Source organism: Hemitrygon akajei, chromosome 8 (assembly GCF_048418815.1).
Source record: "Hemitrygon akajei chromosome 8, sHemAka1.3, whole genome shotgun sequence".
NCBI lineage: Eukaryota > Metazoa > Chordata > Chondrichthyes > Myliobatiformes > Dasyatidae > Hemitrygon > Hemitrygon akajei.
Genome location: NC_133131.1, coordinates 176,573,167 through 176,593,316, shown reverse-complemented (window position 1 = coordinate 176,593,316; position 20,150 = coordinate 176,573,167). Strand labels below are relative to the sequence as shown.

Below are 20,150 nucleotides of genomic sequence, written 5' to 3'. Positions count from 1 at the left end.
TGCCAACCAATTCTCTAACCACATCAATACCATACCCCCAATACCGTGTGCTTTAAGTTTGCACAGTAATCTCCTGTGTGGGACCTTGTCAAAGGCCTTTTGAAAATCTAAATATACCACATCCACTGGCTCTCCCCTATCCACGCTACTAGTTACATCTTCAAAAAATTCTATAAGATTCATCAGACATGATTTTCCTTTCACAAATCCATGCTGACTTTGTCCGATGATTTCGCCCCTTTCCAAATGTGCTGTTATCACATCTTTGATAACCAACTCTAGCATTTTCCCCACCACCGATGTCAGACTAATTGGTCTATAATTCCCTGGTTTCTCTCTCCTTCCCTTTTTAAAAAGTGGGGTTACATTAGCCACCCTCCAATCCTCAGGAACTAATCCAGAATCTAAGGAGTTTTGAAAAATTATCACTAATACATCCACTATTTCTTGGGCTACTTCCTTAAGCACTCTGGGATGCAGACCATCTGGCCCTGGGGATTTATCTGTCTTTAATCCCTTCAATTTACCTAACACCACTTCCCTACTAACATGTATTTCCCTCAGTTCCTCCATCTCACTAGACCCTCGGTCCCTTACTATTTCCAGAAGATTATTTATGTCCTCCATAGTGAAGACAGAACCAAAGTAGTTATTCAATTGGTCTGCCATGTCTTTGTTCCCATGCTTGCCATTGCATATCCACCATCAACCCTTTAAGTATCATTTGCCAGTCTATCTTAGCTAATTCACGTCTCATACCTTCAAAGTTACCCTTCTTTAAGTTCAGAACCTTTGTTTCTGAATTAACTATGTCACTCTCCATCTTAATGAAGAATTCCACCATATTATGGTTACTCTTACCCAAGGGGCCTCGCACGACAAGATTGCTAACTAACCCTTCCTCATTGCTCAATACCCAATCTAGAATGGCCTGCTGTCTAGTTGGTTCCTTGACATGTTGGTTCAGAAAACCATCCTGTATACATTCCAAGAAATTCTCTTCCTCAGCACCCTTACCAATTTGGTTCACCCAATCTATATGTAGATTGAAGTCACCCATTATAACTACTGTTCCTTTATTGCACGCATTTCTAATTTCCTGTTTAATGCCATTCCCAACCGCACTACTACTGTTAGGTGGCCTGTACACAACTCCCACCAGCGTTTTCTGCCCCTTAGTGTTATGCAGCTCTACCCATATCGCTTCCACATCCTCCAGGCTAATGTCCTTCCTTTCTATTGCATTAATCTCCTCTCTAACCAGCAATGCTACCCCACCTCCTTTTCTTTCCTGTCTATCCCTCCTGAATATTGAATATCCCTGGATGTTGAGCTCCCATCCTTGGTCACCCTGGAGCCATGTCTCTGTGATCCCAACTATATCATATTCATTAATAACTATTCGCACATTCAATTCATCCACCTTGTTACGAATGCTCCTCGCATTGACACACAAAGCCTTCAGGCTTGTTTTTACAACACTAAGCCCTTATACAATTATGTTGAAAAGTGGCTCTTTTTGCTTTTGCCCTGGATTTGCCTGCCTGCCACTTTTACTTTTCACCTTACTACTTTTTGCTTCTACCCTCATTTTACACCCCTCTGCCTCTCTGCACTTGTTCCCATCCCCCTGCCACATTAGTTTAAATCCTCCTGAACAGCAGTAGCAAACGCTCCTCCTAGGACATTGGTTCCAGTCCAGCCCAGGTGCAGACCGTCCTGTTTATACCGGTCCCACCTCCCCCAGAACTGGTTCCAATGCCCCAGAAATTTGAATCCCTCCCCCTTGCACCATTTTTCAAGCCACGTATTCATCTGAAATATCCTCCTATTTCTACTCTGACTAGCATGTGGCACTGGTAGTAATCCAGAGATTATTACCTTTGTGGTCCTACTTTTTAGTTTATCCCTAAATTCACCTTGTAGGACCTCATCCCATTTTTTACCTATATCGTTGGTACCTATGTGCACCACGACTACTGGCTGTTCACCCTCCCATTCCAGAATGTCCTGCAGCCGCTCAGAGACATCCTTGACCCTTGCACCAGGGAGGCAACATACCATCCTGGAGTCTCGTTTGCGGCCACAGAAACGCCTATCTATTCCCCTTACAATTGAATCCCCATCACTATAGCTCTCACACTTATTTTCCTTCCCTCCCGTGCCACAGAGCCACCCATGGTGCAATGAACTCAGCTGCTGCTGCCTTCCCCTGATGAGACATCTCCCCCAACAGTATCCAAAACAGTATATCTGTTTAGGAGGGAGATGACCTCGGGACTCCTGCACTACCTGCCTACTGCTACGCTGTCTAGTGGCCACCCCTTCCCTTTCTGCCTGTGTAGCCTTTACCTGTGGTGTGGCCAACTCACTGAATGTGCTATTCATGACTTTCTCAGCATCGCGGATGCTCCAGTATGAATCCAATCGCAGCTCCAGCCGCTCAATGCGGTCTGCCGGAAGCTGCAGTTGGACACACTTCCTGCACACATAGTCGTCAGGGACACTGGAATTATCCCTGATTTCCCACATGCTGCAGGATGAACAAACCACAGGGCCGATCTCAGCTGCCATGACCTACCCAATACTTGCCTCAACTTTTGAAACTTTCTCCTTTGAAAGGAACTTACCCGGCCTTACATCACTTGGAGTGAAGCTCGTCCTCCGCCTCTTCTCGTCGAAGCCTCTCGAGTCAAACCCTCAAATCTCCACTTCTTCACTGGCCCACTCACTCACTGGCCGCTTTCCACAGGCCACTCCACTTGAGGTAACCCTCGATTTATTTGTTTGAGCTTTTCAAACTGCTTGGTCACCTGACCTCGATTGCCCAATCAGCTGCTTTCTGCTGAGTCTGAGCTATTCAAATCTTGATTGTTTAATCAATGGCTTTCTGCCGTGCTATTCAAATCTTGATTGACTTGATTGCACAGTCCAACTGCCAAATCTGCCAGAATCTCTCAAGTCAAAGCCTCAAATCTCCACTCCTTCACTGGCCCACTCACTCACTGGCCGCTTTCCATTAATACTATATTCTGCCATCATATTTGACCTACCAAAATGAACCACTTCACACTTATCTGGGTTGAACTCCATCTGCCACTTCTCAGCCCAGTTTTGCATCCTATCAATATCCCGCTGTAACCTCTGACAGTCCTCCACACTATCTACAACACCTGTATCATCAGCAAACTTACTAACCCATCCCTCCACTTTCTGATCCAGGTCATTTATAAAAATTATGAAGAGTAAAGGTCCCAGAACAGGTCCCAGAGGCACTCCACTAGGTTTCAATGAGATCTCCTGTTGTTCTTCTGAACTCCAGCGAGTGCAGGCCCTAAGCCTCAAAACCTCCTCATATATTAACTTCTTCATTCCTGGGATCATTCTTTTGAACCTCCTCTGGATCTTCTCCAATACCAGCACATCTTTTCTTAGCTAAGGGGCCCAAAACTGCTCCCAATATTCCAAGTGCAGCCTGACCAATGCCTTATAAAGCCTCAGCATTATATCCTTGCTCTCAAAATGGTTGCTAACATTGCATTTGCCTTCCTTACCACCAATTCAGCCTGCAAGATAACCTTTAGCAAATACTACACAAGGACTCTCAATTCCCTTTGCACCTCAGATTTTGAATTTTCTCCCCATTTAGGAAAAAGTCCACACCTTTATTCCTTCTACCAAAGTGCATGACCTTGTGCTTTCCTATACTGTATTCCACCTGCCATTTCTTTGTCCGTTCTCCTTATCTGTGTAAGTCTTTCTGTAACTTCTCTGCTTTCTCAATACTACCTGCTTCTCCACCTATCTTTGTTTCACCCACAAAGCCATCAATTCCATCATCCAAACTATTGACATATAACATGAAGAGACACTGGCAGCCAAGCAGAAATGCTGCCTTTACTCTGTAATACCATGAGTCTTATCCTGTTAAGTAGCCTCACGTGCAAAAGCCATTTGAAAATCCAAATATACAAAATCCACCAATTCTCCTTTATCTATCCTGCCTGTTATTTTCACTTAGAATTCTAAAAAAATTCGCCAGGCAGGATTTCCCTTTGAAAAAACCTCATCCTTAATAATGGACTCCGACATCTTTCAAACCACTGATGTCAGACTAACTGGCCTATAATTTCCTTTCTTCTGGCTCTCTCCCTTCTAACAGAGTGGAGTGACATTTGCAATTTTCCTGTCCTCCACTACCATTTCAGAATCTAGTGATTCTTGAAAGATCATTACTAACGCCTCCACAATTCCCATCGCTGCCTGTAAGGAGTTTGTACATTCTCCCCGTGACCGTGTGGGTTTCCTCTGGGTGCTGCAGTTTCCTGCTGCAGTCCAAGGACGTACTGATTGGTAGGTTAATCGGTCATTGTAAGTTGTTCCATGATTAGACTGGGATTAAATCGGGGAATTGCTGTGCAGCGTGGCTCGAAGCACCAGACAGGCCTATTCCACGCCGTATCTCAATAAAAATAAATAAATAAATGTCTTCCACCGCCTCTTTCAGAACCCTGAGGTGTAGTCCATCTGGCCGAGGTGACTTACCTACCTTCAGCTTCCTTCTCCCTTGTAATAGCAACTACACTCACTTCTGCCCGCTGACATTCTCTTACTTCAGGCATGCCGTTAGTATCTTCCACAGTGAACTCTGATGCAAAATCCGACCTCGCAGATGTTATCGAAATTCTGACATTCGTACATTGGACTCTGGTTCATATTAGCTTCGTTCAATTCTATGTTGTTACCGTGTTCTCGCCCATTCTTTCTTCTTGCTGATTAGCGGGCTGGGGCTTGTTAGTTTTTGTGCGTGGAGTGGTGGGGTTTGTGAGTTCTTCTTTCTTTTCCTTTTCGTGCGGGGTGGGGGTGGTTGATGTCTTTCTTTCAACTTCTGTGGGTTTTCTGTATTCTATGGTAATCTGGAGAAAACAAATCTCAGAGTTGTATTCTGCCTATATACTTTCATAATAAAATGAACCTTTGAACCTTTGAAATACTTAAATTTGTTCGCCATTTCTTTGTCCCATTACTACTTCAACAGCAGTCCGATATCCACTCCTGTCTCTCTTTTACTCTTCATATATCTGAAAAGACTTTTAGTATCCTCATTTATATTACTGGCTAGCTTACCTTCGTATCTCATCTTTTCTCTCTTTATGGCTTTTTAGTTGCCTTCCATTGGTTTTTAAGTTTCCCAATTCTCTACCTTCCAACTAATTTATTATTAGTGGGACAACCTTGCACTCAGTTTCAGTCAGACCAAAGAGCCGATTGTGGACTTCAGAAGGGTGAGGCAAGTGAACAATAACAAATCCTCATAGAGGGATCAGAAGTGGAGAGAGTGAGCAGCTTCAAGTTCCTGGGTGTCAAGATCTCCAAGGACCTAACCTGGTCCCAACATATCAATGCAGTTATAAAGAAGGCAAGACGGTGGCTATATTTCATTGGAGGTTTTAAGAGATTTGGTATGTCAACTAAAACACTTGAAAACTTCCAAGATGTGCCATGGAGAGCATTCTGACAGTCTGCATCACTGGTACGGGCAATGGGGGGCACTACTGCACAGGACCGAAAGAAGCTACAGAAAGTTGTAAAATTAGTCAGCTCCATCTGGGGTACTAGTCTTTGTGGTATCCAAGACATCTTCAAAGAGCGATGCCTATGAAAGGCGATGTCTGTTAAGGACCCCCTTCACCCAAGGCATGCCCTCTTCTCATTGTTACAGTCAGGAAGGAGGTACAGAAGCCTGAAGGCACACATACAGCAATTCAGGAACAGACTTCCCCTCTGCCATAGAAACATAGAAAACCCACAGCACCCACAAAGTTGTGCCGAACATGTCCCTACCTTAGAACTACCCAGGCTTTACCCATAGCCCTCTATTTTTGTAAGCTCCATGTATCCATCCAGGAGTCTCTTAAAAGATCCTGTCGTTTCCACCGTCGGCAGCACTCACCACTCTCTGCGTAAAAAACTTACCCCTGACATCTCTGTACCTACTTCCAAACACCTTAAAACTATGCCCTCCTGTGCTAGCCATTTCAGCTCTGGGAAAAAGCCTTTCATTATCATGATCAATGCCTCTCATTATCTTGCACACCTTGATTGGGTCACCTCTCATTCTCCATCGCTCCAAGGAGAAAAGGCTGAGTTCACTCAACCTATTCTCATAAGGCATGCTCCCCAATCCAGGCAACATCCTTGTAAATCTCCTCTGCACCCTTTCTATGGTTTCCACATCCTTCCTGTAGTGAGGCAACCAGAACTGAGCACAGTACTCCAAGTGGGGTCTGACCAGGGTCCTATATAGCAGCAACATTACCTCTTGGCTCTTAAACTCAATCCCACAATTGATGAAGGCAATACATCAATCTGCCATACATTTGTTAAATGGACATTGAACCTAGGAACATACCTCACTTTTTTAGTATATATTATTTTTGTTTTTGCACCATTTTTAACCTATTCTATATACATATATATACTTACTGTAACTGGTTTATTTATTTCCATATTATCATTCATTGCATGGTACTGCTGCTAAGTTAACAAACTTCACAACACATACTAGTGATAATAAACCAAATTCTGATTCTGTTTTCACTATATCATATGCCCTCTCTTTTGCTTTAATGCTGTCTTTGACTGCCCATATCAGCCACAGTTGCCTCATCTTCCCTTTAAAGTAATTCTTCATCTTTGGGGTGTATCTATCCTGTGCTTTCCAAATTGTTCCTGGAAACTCCAGTCATCGCTGCTTTGCCGTCATCCCTGCTAGTATTTCCTTCCAGTCAACTTTGGCCAGCTCCTCTCTCATGCCTCTGTAATTCCTTTTACTCCACAGAAATACTGACACAAAAGACTGTAGTTTCCCCCTCTCAAGCTGCAGGGTAAATTCTATCATATTATGATCACTGTTCCCTAAGGATTCCTTTACCTTGGGGTGAAGATGGGATGTGAACTTCCCACTGTTCAGTTCATTTACAAAGCCAGGTGTGTAAAAAGGGCCTTGAGGATCATTGGGGACCTGAGTCACCCCAACCTCAAACTGTTCCAGCTGCTACCATCCGGGAAACGGTACCACAGCATAAAAGCCAGGTCAGTTTGTGCTGACCTTTTAACCTGCTCCAAGATTAATCTAACCGTTTCCTCCTTCAACACCCTTCTGTTTTCTCCCAGCCACGTGCTTCAGTGTTTCTTAAATAATGTATCTGCCTCTACCACCACCCACACACACACACACAACTCTCTGTGTAAAGAACTTAACTCTGACACCCCCCCTATACTTTCCTTCAATCACCTTAAAATGGTGCCCCCTTGTATTAGCCATTTCTGCCCTTGCTTTGGGAAAAGTCTGTGTCTGTCCACTTGATCTGTGCCTCTTATCATCTTGTACACCTCCATCAAGTCACCTCTCATCTTCCTCTTTTCTCCAAAGAGAAAAGCCCTAGCTTGCTCAACCTAACCTCGTAAGATATACTCTTTAATCCAGCCAGCATCCTGGCAAATCTCCTCAGCACTCCCTCTAAAGCTTCTACATCCTTCCTACTTGAGGAAGGAAGAACTGAAGACAGTATTCCAAGTTTGGCCTCCCTCCTGTAAACTGCCTGCACCCATCCAGGTTTTTCCACAACCAGTAGTTGCAGTTGTAGCCCCGGTCAGAATCAGGTTTGATATCACTGGAGGATGTTGTGAAATTTGTTGTTTTGCAGCAGCAAGGATCCAATACATAATGCAAACTACAATTACAATAATTATATATACAATTCACCTACCAACGCAACCGATCAACAGATGGCACCATAGCCACAGCTCTACACATCGTCCTTACACACCTGGAGAAGAGGGATGCTTCTGTGAGGATACTGTTCTTGAACTACAGTTCAGCATTCAACACCATAGTTCCATCCAGACTCAACAAGAAGCTCAGAGACCTCGGCCTTCACCCTGCCCTGGACTTCCTGTCAGATCACCGGCAGGTGGTGAGAGTGGGCTCCCTCACCTCTGCCCCTCTGACCCTCAACACAGGTGCCCCAAAGGGCTGTGTCCTAAGCCCCCTCCTTTACTCTCTGTATACCCATGACTCTGTCGCCACCCACAGCTCCAATCTGCTAATTAAATTTGCTGACAACACTACATTGATTGGCCTAATCTCAAACAATAACGAGGTGGCCTACAGGGAAGAAGTCGTCACCCTGACACAGTGGTGTGAAGAAAACAACCTCTCCCTCAATGTCACAAAAACAACAAAGGAGCTAGTTGTGGACAACAGGAGGAATGGAGACAGGCTAACCCCTATTGACATCAATGGATCTGGGGCTGACAGGGTGAACAGCTTTAAGCTCCTCAGCATACACATCACCAAGGATCTCACGTGCTCTGTACATATTGGCTGTGTGGTGAGAAAAGCACAGCAGCACCTCTTTCTCCTCAGACAGTTGAGGAAGTTTGGTATGGGCCCCCAAATCCCAAGAACTTCTTACAGGGGCACAGTTGAGAGCATCCTGACTGGCTGCATCACTGCCCGGTATGAGATCTGTACTTCCCTTAATCGCAGGACTCTGCAGAGAGTGGTGCAGACAGCCCAGCACATCTATAGATGTGAACTTCCCACTATTCAGGACATTTACAAAGACAGGTATGTAAAAAGGACCTTAAGGATCATTGGGGACCTGAGTCACCCCAACCACAAACTGTTCCAGTTGCCACCATCTGGGAAATGGTACTGCAGCATAAAAGCCAGGACCAACAGGCTCCGGGACAGCTTCTTCCACCAGGCCATCAGACTGATTAATTCATGCTGATACAACTGTATTTCTAGGTTATATTGACTGTCCTGCTGTACATACCATTCATTATAAACTACTATAAATTGGACATTGCACATTTAGACAGAGACGTAACATAAAGATTTTTACTCCTTGTATATGAAGGATGTAAGTAATAAAGTCAATTCAATTCAAAAGAAATTTAAATTAAATAAGTTGTGCAAAAAGAGAAGAGAAAAACAATGAGGTAGTGTTCATGGATTCAGTGTCCATTTAGAAATCTGAAGTTGTTCCTGAATGGTCAAGTGTGTGTCTTCAGGCTCCTGTACCTCCTCCCTAATGGTAGCAATGAGAAGAGGGCATGTCCTGGGTGATGGGAGCCATCAATGATGGATGCCCCCTTTAGAGGAAGTCATCGATGTTGGGGAGGCCAGTGCTCATGATGGAGCTGGTAGTGTTTACAATTTTCTGCAGATTTTTCTGACCCTCTGCAATGGCCCCTCCATACCAGACCGTGATGCAACCAGTACATCTGTAGAAATTCGTGAGAGTCTTTGATGACATTGAAAGTCTCCTCTGTTCGGATCAAGTTTCTTGGTGTTTCAGCATAGCCCAGTCTCTGACTAGGTTATCTGCTGCCCAGTGGTCATGGGCAGTGGCAGTTCCCGTGGTTGTGGCTGCAGTCAGGTGGACAGCCCAACGCTCTTGGCATCAGATTCAAGTTTAATTATCGTTCACCCATACACATGAATACATCCAATGAAAACACCATTCATCCAAGGCCAAGGTGCAAAACACATTGTGGTGGCAGAAAACATTAGTATGTACTTACTGCCCGTTACACCTGAGGGCATTTAGTACAGCAATGAAGGTCTTCCATCTTTGTTCTTTGCCATCTTTCCAGAAACCAGTTTTGTTCCTGGGCTTCCTCCATCGTGCCAGTAAATCCCTCTCAATTTTCACTGAGTCATACAAGTTCCGGATGGAGACTCAGGAATACCACCACTCACAGATGTAGGATTCTTCATTGCTGTTTCTGTAACAGTTTGTTTGACCAGTCAGGGTTGTTCGCCCTGAGCTGAAACCCCAAAACTGGAGGACTGGTGAATCCCTCTTAGTCTGGTCTCTACCTTTTGACCTGTTTGACATGGCTGACCCTACCAAGAGCCAAGGCATAGCCCTTGACTCCAGCCAACATAGCAGTCCAGGTCATTGAGGCACACAAGTCTCCAAACCATGACAAGCTTCTGGTCCTGTTGGAGGAGAAAACATACAGTCACAAAAAAATCTAGCCCAAGTCCCTATGTAGCCTGTAGACTGATAGTGAATGGGATGTTGTCCTGGGCCAGCTTCAGCGGTCTCTCTGCCAGTGGAGACATTGGTCACTGTGCAGTATCTTCACTTCTGCTATTTTAACATGTTTACTTCTCAGGAACAACCATTCCAGCTTCATACTCCCGCACCCTGTTTTGCACAGCCAGCCACGTTTGGGCCGCAGTGAGCTGGTGCAGACTGGCTCCAGAACAACATGGCGGTGGTCTCAACTGGGAGGGGACGCACGGGGGTTTGGGAGGGGTGGAATGGGGGTTTGGTGAAGAGGGCCACAGTGTTTCCATCTCTCCTACCCCCTAGACGTGTGTGGGGATGATGAGGTACGGGCCAAACTACTGGAACTGAAACACAAACGAGACGCTGTCCTCCGCTCACACGACAAGCACAGGAGCGCCCTGCAGAGGAGGACGTCCAGCACTGGCAGCAGGGGGTGAGTGTGGGTGGGTCCAATTCCCCATGAGGGTGGGGTGGGGGGTGTGGGTGGATCCAATCCTCACGGTGGGGCGTGTGGGCGGATCCAGATCCCAGAGTGGGGACATGTGAGCTTCCTGTGTGGGGGTAGTGTGTGTGTGGACCGATCACTAGTGTGGGTGGGGACTGATCCCTAGGGTGGGGAGTGATCTCGAGGTTGGGGGTGATTGTGAGTCGTGACCAATCCCCAGGGTGGGGGGAGTGTGAGTAGCCTTTCTCTCCTAAGGTGGGTGAATGTGTGTTGGGTTCTAATCTGCAGGGTGGGGACTGATCCCCAGGGTGAGGAAAGTATGGGTGGGGGTACTTTCCTAGGATGGGAGAGTATTGCTGGCATTATTTCCACAGGGTGGGGATCACTCCCCAGAATGAGGGAGTGTGGGTAGGGGTACTTCCCCAGGTTTGGCAGAGTGTGGGTGGGGACCAATTTCCAGGGCAGGGGTACTGTTCTAGGGTGGGAGATTGGGCTTGTTCTCCAGGGTGAGGGACATGTGGGTGGATCCAATCCCCAGGGTGGGGGAGTGCATGCAGGGGTTCAGTCCCCAGGGTGGGGGAGTGCGTGCAGGGGTTCAATCCCCAGGATGGGGGTATGTGTGTAGGGGTCAATCCTCAGGGTGGGGGTGTGTGTCGGGGTCAGTCCCCAGGTGGGGGTGGGGGTGTCGGGGTCGGTCCCCAGGATGGGGTGTGTGTAGGGGTTCATTCCCCAGGGTGGGGAGTGTGTAGGGGTTCAGTCCCCAGGGTGGGGGTATGTGTGTAGGGGTTCAATCCCCAGGGTGGGGTGTGTGTAGGGGTCAATCCTCAGGGTGGGGGTGTGTGTCGGGGTCAGTCCCCAGGTGGGTGTGTGTGTGTCGGGGTCGGTCCCCAGGGTGGGGGTGTGTGTAGGGGTTCATTCCCCAGGGTGGGGGTATGTGTGTAGGGGTTCAATCCCCAGGGTGGGGTGTGTGTAGGGGTCAATCCTCAGGGTGGGGGTGTGTGTCGGGGTCGGTCCCCAGGGTGGGGGTGTGTGTCGGGGTCAGTCCCCAGGGTGGGGGTGTGTGTCGGGGTCGGTCCCCAGGGTGGGGGTGTGTGTAGGGGTTCAGTCCCCAGGGTGGGACAGTATGGGTAGTGGATCAATCCCCAAGGTGGGGCAGTGTGATTAGGGGTACTTCCTGTGTGTGGGGGTAGTGCGGGTGGGGACCGATCTCCAGCGTCGGGGGATTGTAGCTGAGGAGTGATCTCCAGCGTGGTGGGGGATTGTTAGTGGTGACAAATCCCATGGGTGGGGGGAGTATGGGTAGCCATTCTCTGCTCAGGTGGATGAATGTGTGTTGGGTTCTAATCTGCAGGGTGGGTCTGATCCCCAGGGTAGGGGAAGTATGGGTCGGGGTACTTTCGTAGGATGGGAGTGTGTTGCTGGGTTTATTTCCACAGGCTGGGGGGAGTGTGAGTGGTGTCCAATTTCCAGGGCGGGGTTACTTTCCTAGGGTGGGAGAATGGGCTTGTTCTCCAGGGTGAGGGAGTGTGGGTGGTGCCCAATCCCCAGGGTTACCTCCAGGTAGAATAAGTCCTTTTGATCACCACTCTCTGTCTTCTGTGGGCAATTCGGTTCTGAATCCATATGACCAGCTCTTCTGGGTGTGAGTAAAATCCATGTAGAAAACTCGAAATACTCAAGACAAGCCCCACACAAAGCCATCTCTGCTGTCCATATTTAGACCATGGTTTTCCAATTCCTCATAAATCCGATCCCTAAGAATCCTCTCCAGTATCTTCCCGACCACTGATGTGAGACTCACCAGTCTATAGTTTCCAGAATTGTCCCTTCTTGAATAATGGAACAACATTAGCTACTTGCCAGTCGTCTGGGCTGGAGAGGACTTGAAGATATTGGTGAAGGCCCAAGCACTCATCTCTTACCTCTCTCAATAGCTTGGAGTGTATCCCATCGGATCCTGGAGACATCAACCTCAACGTGCTTTAAGAGGCTCAACATTGCCTCCTGCTTTGTCTCAAAATGCCCCAACGTATTAGCACACTCCACTCTGATCTCTCTCTTCCACATCCTATTCCTTGAAAAATGCTGATGTAAAGTCCTCATTAAAGACTTCACCCACACACTCTACTTCCAGCAGTTATTCCCTTCTTTGTACTTAACTGATCTTTCCCCTCTTGCTCTCAGTGTTTCTATTGAATGCCTTGGGGGTCTCTCATGGCCCCTCCTGAGTTTCCTAATTTTCTTCTTGAGTTCATTTCTGACTTCTTTATAATGCTCGAGCACTTAGTTTGATCTCAATTTCCAAAATTACATACATTTCCTTCCTCTTGATTAAATTTATCACTTCTCTCAACAGCTAAGGTTCTCTTACCTTGCCATCCTTCGGACTGGATCATACCTGTCCTGTACTCTGCAGTTCATTGTTAAACTCCCTCCACATGTTGGATGTGGGCATCTTCCCAGTTATTTGGCTCTTCCCAAATAACTCTTCCTAGTTCTTGCCGAATGCTCTATGAATTTGCCCTAGACATGTGTGGGGATGATGAGGTACAGTGTTTGGGTCTCTGCCACTGAATCGACCTCTGTGACTCAAAAAAAAAGGGGGTAGAAGAGGCACACTGTAGTGATAGGGGATTCATTAGTTAGGAGGTCCTGTCAGCAAGAATGGGATTCCCAGATGCCAGAGTCCAGATCGAGTCCTCAGCGTTCTTAAGTGGGAGGATGAACAGCCAGATGTTGTGGTCCAATGATGTGGGTAGGACAAGTGATGAGGTTCTGCAGAGGGAGCTCAGAGTTAGGTGCTAAGTTAAAGGGTAAGACCTCCGGATTGTGATTTCAGGATTGCTACCCGTGCCACGTTCTAGTGAAGCCAGAACTAAGAAGGTTATACAGTTTAAAACTTAGCTAAGGAGTTGCTATAGGAGGGAGGACATAAGATTTTTGGATCTTTGGGCTCTCTTAAAAGGAAGGTGGGACCTGTACAGAAGGGATAGTTTGCACCTGAACTGGAGGGAGACTAATATGCTAGCAGGAAGGTTTGTTAATGCTGCACAGTGGGGTTTAAACTAGAGTTTCAGGGGGATGGGAACCAAAGTGCCAGAACAGTTAGTGGAGATGATGTGGAGGCAGATATTGGTAAGACCTCAGACAAAGTCAGGAATCAAAAGGCTGAGCATGGTGTGACTGGTGTCCTGAGCTGCTCATATTTCAATGCAAGAAGTAATGTAGGAAAGGTGGATGATAGTGCTGAAGGTGAGGTGGCTGGTTTACAAATAGAGGCAATGAGGAGAGGCTGTTAATCGGGCAAAATTGCATCAACTGTGAGTTGCAACGTAAAAGGTGGGTAAAACTGAAAAGGGTGAATTACAGGACTGAAGGTGTTGAATCTGAATGTGTGCAGTATATGGAATAAGGTAGATGAACTTGTAGCACTGTTGTAGATTGGCAGGCGTGATTTTGAAGGCATCACGAATCATAGCTGAAAGGAGGATGAACATTACACCAAAAGGATAGGCAAGAAGGCAGAGGGGGTGATGTTGCACTGTTGGTAAGAAATGAAATCAAATCATTATAAAGAGGTGACAAAGGGTCGGAAGGGGTTGGTTCATTATGGATAGAGATAAGGAACTGCAAGGGTAAAAGTACACATCCCCAAACAGTAGTAAGGATGTGGTCTACAACGTGTCAAAAGAGCGATGTTAATACAGTCATGGGAGACTTCAGTATGCATGTAGGTTGGTACTGGATTACAGGAGGGGGAGTTTCTAGAGAGCCCACGAGATAGCTTTTTAGAACAGCTCATGGTTGAGCCCATGAGGGGATCAGCTATTCTGGATCGGGTGTTGTGTAATGAATCAGAATTGATTAGCGAGTTTAAGGTAGAAGAACCTTTATGGGAAAGTGATTATAATATAATCAAATTCACCCTGAAATTTGAGAAGAGAAGCTAGTCAGATGTATCAGTATTACAGTGGAGTAAAGGGAATTACAGAGGCATGAGAGAGGAGCTGGTTACAAATGACTGAAAAACAACACAGGCGTAATGACAACAGAGCAGTAATGACTTGAATTTCTGGAAGCAATTTGGAAGGCACAGGATATATACATCCCAAAGAGGAAGAAGTATTCTGAAGGAAAGATGACACAACCATGGCTAACAAGAGAACCCAAAACCAATCTAAAAGCCAAAGAGAGGGCATATAATAGAACAAAAATGAGTGGGAAGTTAGAGAATTCAGAAGCTTTTAAAAACTAACTGAAGGCAACAAAAAAAGTCATTAAGAAAGTAAAGTGGAATACAAAAGTAAGGTAGCCAGTAATGTCAAAGAGGATACCAGAAGTTTCTTCAGATACATAAGGTGTAAAAGAGAGGCAAGTAGATACCAGACCGCTGGAAAATGATGCTGGAGAGTTAGTAATGGGGGAGAACGAAATGGCAGATGAACTGAATAAGTATTTTGCTTCCCATTTGCATCAGACTAACTTCGGCCGTGAAGTTAGTCTGACCTCAGTGGTTGGGAAGATGTTGGAGTCGATTATTAACGATGAGGTCTCAGGGTACTTGGAGGCACATGCTAAAATAAGCCATAGTTAGCAACGAAACCCAATTTCCCTCGGGATCAATAAAGTATGTCTGTCTGTAGTTTCCTTAAGGGAAAATCTCTGACAAATCTGTTGGAATTCTTTGATGAAATAAGCAGGATAGACAAAGGAGAATCGGTTGATGTTGTGTATTTAGATTTTCAGAAGGCCTTTGACAAGGTGCCACACCTGAGGCTGCTTCACAAGCTATGAGGCCATAGCAGTACAGGAAAGATTCTAGCATGGATAAAGCAGTGGCTGATTGGCAGGAGGCAAATAGTGGGAATAAAGGGAGCTTTTTCTGGCTGGCTGCCTGTAACTAGTGGTGTTTCACAGAGATCTGTGTTGGGACTGATTATTTTTACATTACATGTCAATGATTTGGATGATGGAATCGACGGCTTTGTTGCAAAGTTTGCAGACGATATGAAGATATGTGGAGGAGCAGGTAGTTTTGAGGAAGTAGGAAGGCTACAAAAGGACTTAAAAGGAGATTGGGCAAAGAAGTGGCAAATGGAATACAGTGTTGGGAAGATATGGTCACGCACTTTGATAGGAGGAATGTATTTTCTAAATGGAGAGAAAATAAAAAATCTGAGGCACAAAGGGACTTGGGATCCTTGTGCAGGATTCCTTAAAGGTTAACTTGCAGGTTAAGTCTGTGGTGAGGAGGGAGATGCAAAGTTAGCATTCATTTCAAGAGGACTAGAATATAAAAGCAAGTATTTAATGTTGAGACTTTATAAAGTACTGGTGAGGACCCACTTGGACAAAATTGTGAACTTTTTTGGGCCCCTTATCATAGAAAGGATATGCTGAAACTGGAGAGGGTTCAAAGGAGATTCACGAAAATGATTCCAGGTTTGATCAGCTGGAGAGTAATTTGATGGCTCTGGGCCTGCATTCACTAGAATTTAGAGGGGTGTCCTTTTAAAACAGAGATTAGGAAGAATTTCTTTAGCTAGAGAGTGGTGAATCTGTGGAAATCTTTGCCACAGGCTGCTGTGGATGCCAGGTCTTTTTGTGTATTTTAGGCAGAAGTTAATAGATTCTTGATTGGTCAGGGAATGAAGGGATATAGAGTGAAGACAAGAGAATAGGCTGAGGAAAATTTGATCATGATGAAATACGGGAGCAGACTCAATGGGTCAAATGGCCTCATTTTGCTACTATATCTTATGGTCTTATTGGAACCCTGCACTGCCGCCTTAATCCCCTTATCGCTCCTGTTGGTAACCCATCTACTGTCGAAAGCCTGATCTAAGTCCCTGTTCTAAAGGGGCATCCTTCTATTCTGAGACTGTGCTCACTGGTCCTAGGCTTTCCTGCTATAGGAAACATTCTCGCCATATCCACTCTATTTAGGCCTTCCGATATTCGATAGGTTCCCCCCACCCCCAACTCTTCTTTACTCTGGTGAGTACAGGCCCAGAGTTATCAAGTGCTTCTCATCATTAACCCTTTCATTCCCTCAATCATTATCATGAGCTTCCTCTCCAATGCCAGCAAATCCCTTCTTTGATTAGGGGTTCAAAATTGTTCACAGTATTCCGATTGTGGTCTTACCATTACCTTATAAAGCCTTAGCATTACATCTAGTCCATATTCTAGTCCTCGCAAAATGAATGCTAACGTTGCATTTGCCCTCCTCACTCCCGACTCAACCAATGGCCCCTTTCTTGGACACTGATTTAAGAAGCCCTCCCTAATACACCTAACAAATTCCACCCCGTCTAAACTTCTTGCACTGAGAAGGTCATGGTTGATAGTGGGGATGCTGAAGTCACCCACTGCGACAACCCCAGTACTTTTACGCCTTTACCTAATCTGCCTCAATGTCCTAGTGACTTTTGATGGGTCTGATCAGAGTGATTGTGCCTGGCATATTTTTTGAGCTCTGTGGTATTCTGGCAGTTTGTGTGTATGACGATGTTGCCTCCTGCTCCCCCCTACAGGAAGGTGGTGCGTAAGGTGAGCGTGACGGAGAGGACCAACTTGTACCGGCAGGAACACAGGGACGAGGCCAGGGCCTGGCAACAGGTCGGCAGCAAGGACACCGAGCCCGAGCCCGAGCCCGAGGACGAGGACGCACAGACCAACTCTGAGCTCAGGCTGTACTGCTCGGTGAGGCCAGCCTTCCCTGTCCCAGGGTTAGCAGAAGGTCAGCGTTGGGGAGAGGGTCTGGGGATTCCAGGTAAAGGGAGTTTTATTCATTCAGAGTCAGGCCAGGGTCAGATAGGCTGCAGATTCAGAATCGGGTATCAGTGAGTTGCTCTTTTAGTGTAGAGGGAGGGTATTGAAAGTCGGGGCTGGGAATGTGAGTTATGCGTCAGGGTGGGGCTGTGAGTAGCTAATTAAGTGTTGGGGTAGGATGTGTGAGTTACGGGTCAGGGTGGGGCTGTGAGTAGTTAATTCAGTGTCGGGGTGGGGCTGTGAGTAGTTAATTCAGTGTCGGGGTGGAGTGTGTGAGTTGTCGGGGGTGCTGACCATCTCTTCCCTCCGCAGGACTCGGTGCAACAGCCAGAGGGGGGTGAGGCTGCCGGGGTCCCGTCCCTGGTGAATGGTGCAGTGCTGCCAGAAGCTGCTGCACTCGAAACAGAGCAGGGAGCGGAACTGGGGCCCAGGACGGGGCCAGCACCGGGGGAGATGAGCAGGAACATTTCCCACCAAACCCTGGCTGACCTCAAACGGCAGCGGGCCACCTCCAAGCTACAGCGGCAGGTTCCAGGGGAGGATCTGCCAGCTGACGGAGGCAGCTCTGGCCCTGCACAGCCCAGCTCCATCTACTTCACCAGCTCGAGTGGAGACCCCCCTCTCGTCAGGTTCACCGCCCCAGTGGAGGAAGCACCTGAACCCAAGTCCCGGAGGTGCTGCCGGATGATGTGAGGGTGGCCCCAGGGTGGGGGAAGTTATGACAAGTTCAGATCAGTCCACACCCCTCATTCACTGATCCACAACCCCAGACCTAAGATCCCCTCTCCACCCACGTCAGCGGTTAGTGTCCAGTTGTCCAACTGTGCCCAAGTAATTAAAGAGCAATCAATGTCTGAGGGCAGAGGGGATCCTCTGCGTGTTCTGTAATCCTGGCAGAGCCCAATCACTGCTGGTACCTGCGGCCTCTGTTGTAACACTGTGGCTGTTAAACAGGCCCCCCCCAACAACTGCTGCTCTCCATCTTCCTCCCACTACTGCCTGGGGTGTGTCCTGTTTGAGCCCAGTCCAGATGCTTTGTCAGATAAGCCGAGTGGGGAGGGGTGTCTCTCACATCTCCTGTCATGAGCGGTGATTCCTTGATGCTACAGGTGGGGTGAGGTGGTTAGTGACACAGGGATCTCTCATACATGGAAACTTGCCGTTATCAGACCGTAAGACACAGGAGCAGAATGAGGCCAGTCTATCATGGCTGTCTATCATTATCCCTCTCAACCCCATTCTCCTGCCTTCTTCCCATAACTTTTGACACCCTGACTAATCAAGGACCTATCAACCTCTGCTTAAAACATACCCAATGATTTGCTGCCTGTGGCAATTAATTCCACAGATTCATTGCCTCTGGCCAAAGAAATTCTCCCTCATCTCTGTTCTAAATCGACACCCCTCTGTGTTCTCTTACCATAGACTCCTCACATCCATTCTATCTTGGCCTTTCAATATGTGATAGTTATCAAGCCGCAATGACAGTGGGGTGAATTCAGATCCCACCAACCCATATGATCTCCAGGCCTGGCCCTCAGCTAGAGTACCACCATCGGTTACTCCGGGCCCTGCTGCAGCTTCAACAGGGGTTTCGGTATGGAGCAGTGTCAGGTACAGATCGTCCCCAGATTTTAGGCTGTTTGGGATCAGCACATCACTGATCTTTTGGAATTGACCCATAAATTGCTTCGGGGAATCAGGGATGAGTCCAGGACATCGGAACTGAGTCTGGTGTCCAGCCCCTGTTAGGGGTTTATCAGCTGGAAACTGATCGTCTCTCTGTCATCGAGGAGAGAGCATCAGGGTGCAGGCAGAGCTGATGTAAAGCACAAAGCAGAAACCATGCAAATCAGTTGTTGGTGGCCTGCATTGACTCAATGGGCTGAAGGGTCTGTTTCAGCACCACATCTCTGCGTCAGATATACCGAGTGATTCTCAACTTCAGAGTGACCTTCTGCACACTCTTTTGTCAGAACCTGTGCTGCGTATCGCCAAGCAAAGTGGTGGCAGTACGATCCTTGTATCAGAGCAGTCTCTGCTCGGGGTAACTGCCTTCGCCATGGGCAGCACGAAGAACGGATTGGACAATCGACGCTATGCTGTTGCAGAGACAGATCTTCCCACCCTGCCACTGATGCAGTGTCTGATAGCAGATTGTATAAAATGTAAATGTACAGTTTATTAAAATCTAAAATAACAAATTATGAATAAAATAGAAAAGTTGCCTTGTGCGTCAATGAAGAATACAATTAAAACCAGAACATAGATGTGAGCTGTTGGGTGAGTTACGGAGGGCTGGGTGGGTACTGAAGGCTATGGTCAGGTGCAGTGCAGAGCTTTAAAAAGCAGGAGTCTTCGATTGGACTACTGCACAGACACGACAGAAACATTTCCGCAAAGGTCCAGTGCAGGGTTTTATAAACCCAGTTTCTATAAATGAGAATACTGTCTAGTGGAACGGTCCTAATGGGAGTGGCCATCATCAGAGTCAGAGCATTAATTGGAGCAGGGAAATGTGGCCAAAGTTCAGGGATGTTTGCATGGCGTTCTGCATAGGTATGTTCCAATGAGACAGGGAAAGGATGGTAGTGTACAGGAACTGGTGTACAAAGGCTGTTGAAAATCTAGTCAAGAAGAAAAGAAAAGCTTACAAAAGTTTCAAAAAACTATGTAATGATAGAGATCTAGAAGATTATAAGGCTAACAGGAAGGAGCTTAAGAATGAAATTAGGAGAGCCAGAAGTGGCCATGAAAGGCCTTGGTGGACAGGATTAAGGAAAACCCCAAGGCATTCTACAGGTATGTGAAGAGCAACGGGATAAGACATGAGAGAA

At 46.7% G+C, this 20,150-nt stretch overlaps 1 protein-coding gene across 4 annotated transcripts in view; it reads left to right on the top strand.

Annotated features, from left to right (window-relative positions):
- Positions 1 to 19,536, top strand: part of ppp1r16a (protein phosphatase 1, regulatory subunit 16A) — a 123,029-nt gene extending 103,493 nt beyond the window's left edge. For all 4 annotated transcript variants that reach the window (XM_073055183.1, XM_073055184.1, XM_073055185.1 and 1 more), the window contains 3 exons: positions 10,398 to 10,527; positions 17,076 to 17,244; positions 17,626 to 19,536. In XM_073055183.1, the coding sequence (XP_072911284.1) occupies positions 10,398 to 10,527; positions 17,076 to 17,244; positions 17,626 to 18,006 (680 nt within the window). In that variant the 3' untranslated portion in view covers positions 18,007 to 19,536. The remainder of the gene's footprint in view (positions 1 to 10,397; positions 10,528 to 17,075; positions 17,245 to 17,625) is intronic.
- The last annotated feature ends 614 nt before the right edge of the window (positions 19,537 to 20,150 follow it).